Genomic DNA, 5,226 nt, shown 5'->3' on the forward strand with positions numbered 1-5,226 from the left:
CTTATTTCCGAGAGCTGACTGCGCGAGCTCCGCTCCCTAGTAAATGCTGCATAATATGCTTGTGTAACTGATGCTTTTGCAACTGGCGAGCTCATCGACGCCCTCCATATCCAGCCATATGTGAACCCCATGAGCACAGCCGCCGCTCCGCTTTGGCGAAAGCGTGGCCGGCGCCGCGAGAAACGCCGGTGAAGGCTCCCTCCTCAAAGAGAGCCTTCCGAGAGCGAAGCAAGGCAGTAACAAACGCTCGCCATGCGGGAGCTCCCTCGAGAGCTGACTCTGCGTGCTTCGCTCCCAAGCAGACAACACACAAACTGTGTGTGTCCCCACCCAAAATATAGCGCAGACAGGGAGGAACACACAGCCTGAACGCTGATGTATATGTATATCTACTCAAAATGTACTGTGCTTCTAAACTCTCAATTGCATCCTCTTTGCTGTATGTTTTCCATTGTCTTGGGAGTGTACCATTCCCCTGAAATGATTTCCCATAGTGCATTTCCAGATCTTTCTGGAATCTGCACACAAACCACTTCCAGTATGGGTGCTCAGAGAAGTCAGGGGTGATGCTCCACTCTGCATAAACTCCTCCTGCAGTTCTGTATTCTTTATATGGGATCCACTTTTCTGATGTTTTAAATGATTTTTTACTGGCCACTACAGTTGAGCAAAAATCTGCACACAAATTATGTGTTTGATCATAATAGTATCCATTGAGTCCAGTCACTCGATGGAAAGGAACACTGTGATGTCCAGGATGGTTTTCTATTGTGTTGGTGCAGGAGGCTTCACAGAATGGACATTGAACCCAACAGCACTTACAGAGCTCATTACTCAGAATCTCATCTGGTCTGTCCATGGGGTTCAGTTTTTGAACAAATGTGTCTGCACTGATCTCTCTGCCTATATCAGACAGATTAAGTTCTTTTTTTATAACTTCTTCTAGGAGGTTGAGATCATCCACACCATCACGACTCACTCCACTGAGGTCTTTTACAGAGAATATCAGCACATCTGAGAGCTGCTCTGTGAAACGCTTCAACCACAAATTAACATCACCACTGTTTACCTGAACATGTTCAGTAGCTTCATGTGCTGCTTCTATGATCTTTTTCTGCAGGAGTGCAGTGTTTTCCTTAATCTTGGGAAGAACACTAAGATTTTCACTAAAATTATCAGTGATGTACTGGCTGACAACAACACTGATGAAGCTCTTGAATAAATCTCTGGGATTATGAATGTAGTTCATGTATGAAGAAAAATCCTCATGTTCAGCCAGATATTTCAGGATGTGTTTCTCCAGTTCTGATCTTTTTTCCTTGAGCAGTGGACAGTTTTTTCTAATTTCACCTGTCAAATTTCTGGCAGTATTTTTGTAGACACTTTGTTCAACAGGCTCTTTAAGTTTCTGACAGATGATTTCACCAAAAATGGCAGTAGATGTTGCACCATTGAGGTGTTTTGTAAAAATGCTGTAGTACTCTTCTCTCTTCTTTCTAACATATATTGCAGGATCATTGGCTTCTTTGAAAAGTCTGTGCTGGTCAGTGAATGTCTTATTTGCTCTCTTACAGATGGAATACACTAAAACCATGAAGAAATCATTCTTGAACACATATTTCACTGGTTTATCCTGATGTTCTGTTACTCTACCCATAATGCAATCTGTGATTTGTTGAATGTAGGTTTTGTTGTAGCCCACTGTTGCAATGTTATATGACATGATCATATTGTCTGCCTGTCGAGCAATGTCACTGACTAAGGTTCTGATTTGGGTTTCATCTTCTTTAGACAAAGTGTTGCCAAACTTCTCTATAGCTGATATTACCATATTTTGAACATGTCCTTTAATTCCACTAGATTTCTTGAACTGTACATAATCTGAATAATTTGGCAGAGAGAAAATATCCATGCTCTCTGTCCAGGCATCTACAGGAACACTTTTATAGTTGTTACTGAGGAATCGTTTCATGTCTCCAAATATGTCAATTTCTCTGGTTGAAGTTTGCTTGTCTGTGTTGATCTTCTTAACACTTTGTTCCCAAAACAGATCAAACTCTTTCTTCAGTGTTTCTTCATCCTTTGCTTTGTCTTTAAGTTTAAAGGCAAGCTCTTTGCTCTTGTTAAAGAGAGTGTTTATGTGACGTGTTTTCTGAGCATCAATCTCTTTCACTGTGTCTCGCTGCTTAAGAATTTCATTTAATTTCTGTTTTGTTTCTCTCACAATGTTTTCCTGAAGCTCTGTGATTTTGAAGTCAAAGTGTGCTTTCCACTGTATCAGTACAGCTGCATATGTGTCTGTCTTGAAGAACTCTGACATTGATTTTTTCACTTCTTCACTTGTCTTATTCAGTTCTGTTTGAAGATCTGTCTCCTCAACTTTATTAGTCACCTCATTTTTAATTGTGATGTGTAGTTTGTTTTCAATTTCCAGCATGGCACTGCGGAGACTCCAAGACCACTTGCTGTATTCTGTCTCCAGTTTCCTGTATGCTGAAATTTCTAATGAATTTTTGAAGCTGAACACAAATTTTTCATTCAGCAAAGCCTCCCAGAGATCTTTAATCCGATATTTTAAGTCTATTGACATCATTCCATCTGATTTTGAGGCATGAGAAAGAATATATTTCTTTAGGTCTTGAACATTTTCATAGTAGTCAGGGTTCGATGGTGCCATAGGTGGGCTGCCCTCCCAGAGCTGTGCAAAATATTTCACATCCTTCTGAATATCAAAAGTAATGACATCATTGAAACATTCTGCATCATAGACTTCATCTTTAGCAGCAAGTTTTGTCATTTCATCCAGCGTCTGCTGCAGCCGTCTCCTTCCCTCCATGTTTTTCTCTCCGGCTGTGACTTCTGAAACGTTCTGATGAACAAACATGCAGCTGGGATTCAGTCTGACCTTCTTCATCCTCATGAAGGCCTGAACAACGATCTGAAGAATGTCCTGCAGCTCTGATGGGTTTTCTCCAAGAATGTTGATTAATGTTAAATTACCAAGACCAACAACAAATGTTGCCAATTCATTGTCCTGATGTCTTGTTGATCTTCCAGACAGTTCTAGAGCACGAAGCCCCTCAGTATCAACAATCAGAATATAGTCAAACTTCAGCTGTTTTTTCATCTCCTCTGAAACTCTGACCAGCTGCATGAAAGCTCCTCTGGTGCATCTGCCAGCACTGACGGCAAACTGGAGTCCAAACATGGCGTTCAGCATAGTGGATTTCCCAGAGCTCTGAATCCCTAAAACTGACAGCACAAACACTCTCTTGTCTCCCAGTTTCTGAATGAGTTCATGTAGAACAGCAGTAACCCAGACCACAGGAACATGAGCAGCGTCTCCATCCATCAGCTCCAGTGGAAATCCAGAGATCATCATCTCTGCTGCAAGACTCGGGAGAGAAGAAAAATCACACGGCAGACCTTCCTTGTTCTTATTCAATGATTTACACGATTCATAGATCTGACCGATCTCCCTCAGGATGTGCTCCAAGCCAAAGGTTGCTGCTTGAAGTTCTCTTGATATCCTATCAAGTTCTGCATGTTCATTGGTCAAATGTGAAAGATAATCTGAGGTATATTCATCCAGGAGAATTCTGATCCATTTAAGAAAATAATTTTTCTTATTTGCATCCTTTGAATTAATTTCTTCAATGAAGAACTTCATAAACTCACTAATGTTACAGTTATACTGCTCATCACGGATTTTCTTCATTTCACTGTGAATTCCACTTATTTCTATTTCTGTTTCATTACCCTGTGATCGATGTAGTTCTTTGTTTTTTTCACACCACTGATGCCACAGTTTCCCCTGACAGGGCAGAAATGATTCTTTCATTTCTGTTAACTTTTTCTTTTCCAGTAAACTCATCATCTGCTGGGCTGCTTCTTTTCCTCTTTTGCAGTCATCATCATATTTCTCATCTACTCTGATGTTTGGACAATGCTGTTTGAAGTATTCGGACATATCTTCAAGTATGAAACTGGAGCGTGATCCTGAGAGACAATCATTTATAGCTCTTCTGAGTTCAACATAAACATTTGACTGATTTCTGTCTTTCAAACCAATTTTGTATTTTCCCTTCTTTGTCTTAGTTGCAGTAAACTCATCATCTGTAAAAAGACAAATAAGTGGCTTTCTGTCCTTGTACAGGTTTTGGATCTGTTCTGCACATCTGTCATTCTTGCCAAGTTGTGGTAGAACAACAACATTGACTGAGGCCATTTCAGTGAGGATCTGCAGCTGTTTCTCACTGTCTCCTGCATCACCATGAAGGTTACAGAAAGCAATACATTGATTGAATTTATCTGTATCTTTCCCAGAGGGGCAGTACCAAGCGATCTCCACCACTCCATCCATCAGTAGTCTGGTTTTGCTGCTGCCTGGGCAATGCCTGTGGAAGAACGTGTTGTGTTTGTCATTTATTAGATTGTTCATCAGCTGAGATTTGGATGAGGATACAGAGCCAAACTTGAAGAAAGACACCATTGGTGTTTCTGCCTTCCAGACAGGCTGGATTTGACTGATTTCATTTTTGGCATCTTTCATCTTCCAGCTCTTATTGATTTGTCTGAATGTCCAGAGAGGAAACTCAATCTCTTGTGTGAATGGATCAGGAACAAGCAGAGGCAGAGCGTACTGACACTGAGACAGTTTAGTCACCATCAGCTGCTTTAAAAAACTATCAGCACAATGAAACACAGCCATCTGAACATCCATCGGGTGAATAGTGTCAGATTCGCTTGTTGCTTTGTAAGGTGAAGACATATCATTAAAAAAATCACTCTCATCTTCAGAAGAGTCATTGTTTCTTTGTTGTGTGAAATCCTGTTCATTGTTAATCATAAGGTATCTTGCTCTGTAGTTCATCATCAGTAGTTTTTGAAGGAAAGTCTGAATGAGGTCCTCCTCGGCACAAGACTCATGAGACGATAATGAATGTTTGGTTAGTTGAAGAACATCTGCAGCTGTTAGTTTATGCTCATATCTGCCTTCAAGATGAAGTCTGTTAATTAGATCCTTAATTTTTTGACTGCTGTCTTGTTGGCATTTATCTGATCTTCTCCCCTGTTGAATAAATAAGCATACTATTTACTTAAATTAATTTTATGTGGTAACAATGAAGAAGAATCTTGTATCAAAAAGACAAGGCCTACTGAATCATAGTCAGAAGTTGTTGATCATCATCATGCATCTTATAACCCCGTTCACCCAAAATGCAT

At 40.4% G+C, this 5,226-nt stretch overlaps 1 protein-coding gene across 1 annotated transcript in view; it reads right to left on the bottom strand.

Moving 5' to 3' along the window:
* The window catches only part of LOC107719950 (interferon-induced very large GTPase 1-like), a 13,341-nt gene extending 8,603 nt beyond the window's left edge, over positions 1-4,738 (bottom strand). The window contains exon 1 of the mRNA XM_016527505.1: positions 394-4,738. Coding sequence (XP_016382991.1) covers positions 394-4,723 — 4,330 coding nt within the window. The 5' untranslated portion in view covers positions 4,724-4,738. The remainder of the gene's footprint in view (positions 1-393) is intronic.
* Between the last annotated feature and the right edge of the window lie 488 nt (positions 4,739-5,226).

This window comes from Sinocyclocheilus rhinocerous, unplaced genomic scaffold (genome assembly GCF_001515625.1).
Source record: "Sinocyclocheilus rhinocerous isolate Xijiao unplaced genomic scaffold, SAMN03320098_v1.1 scaffold2466, whole genome shotgun sequence".
Taxonomy (NCBI): domain Eukaryota; kingdom Metazoa; phylum Chordata; class Actinopteri; order Cypriniformes; family Cyprinidae; genus Sinocyclocheilus; species Sinocyclocheilus rhinocerous.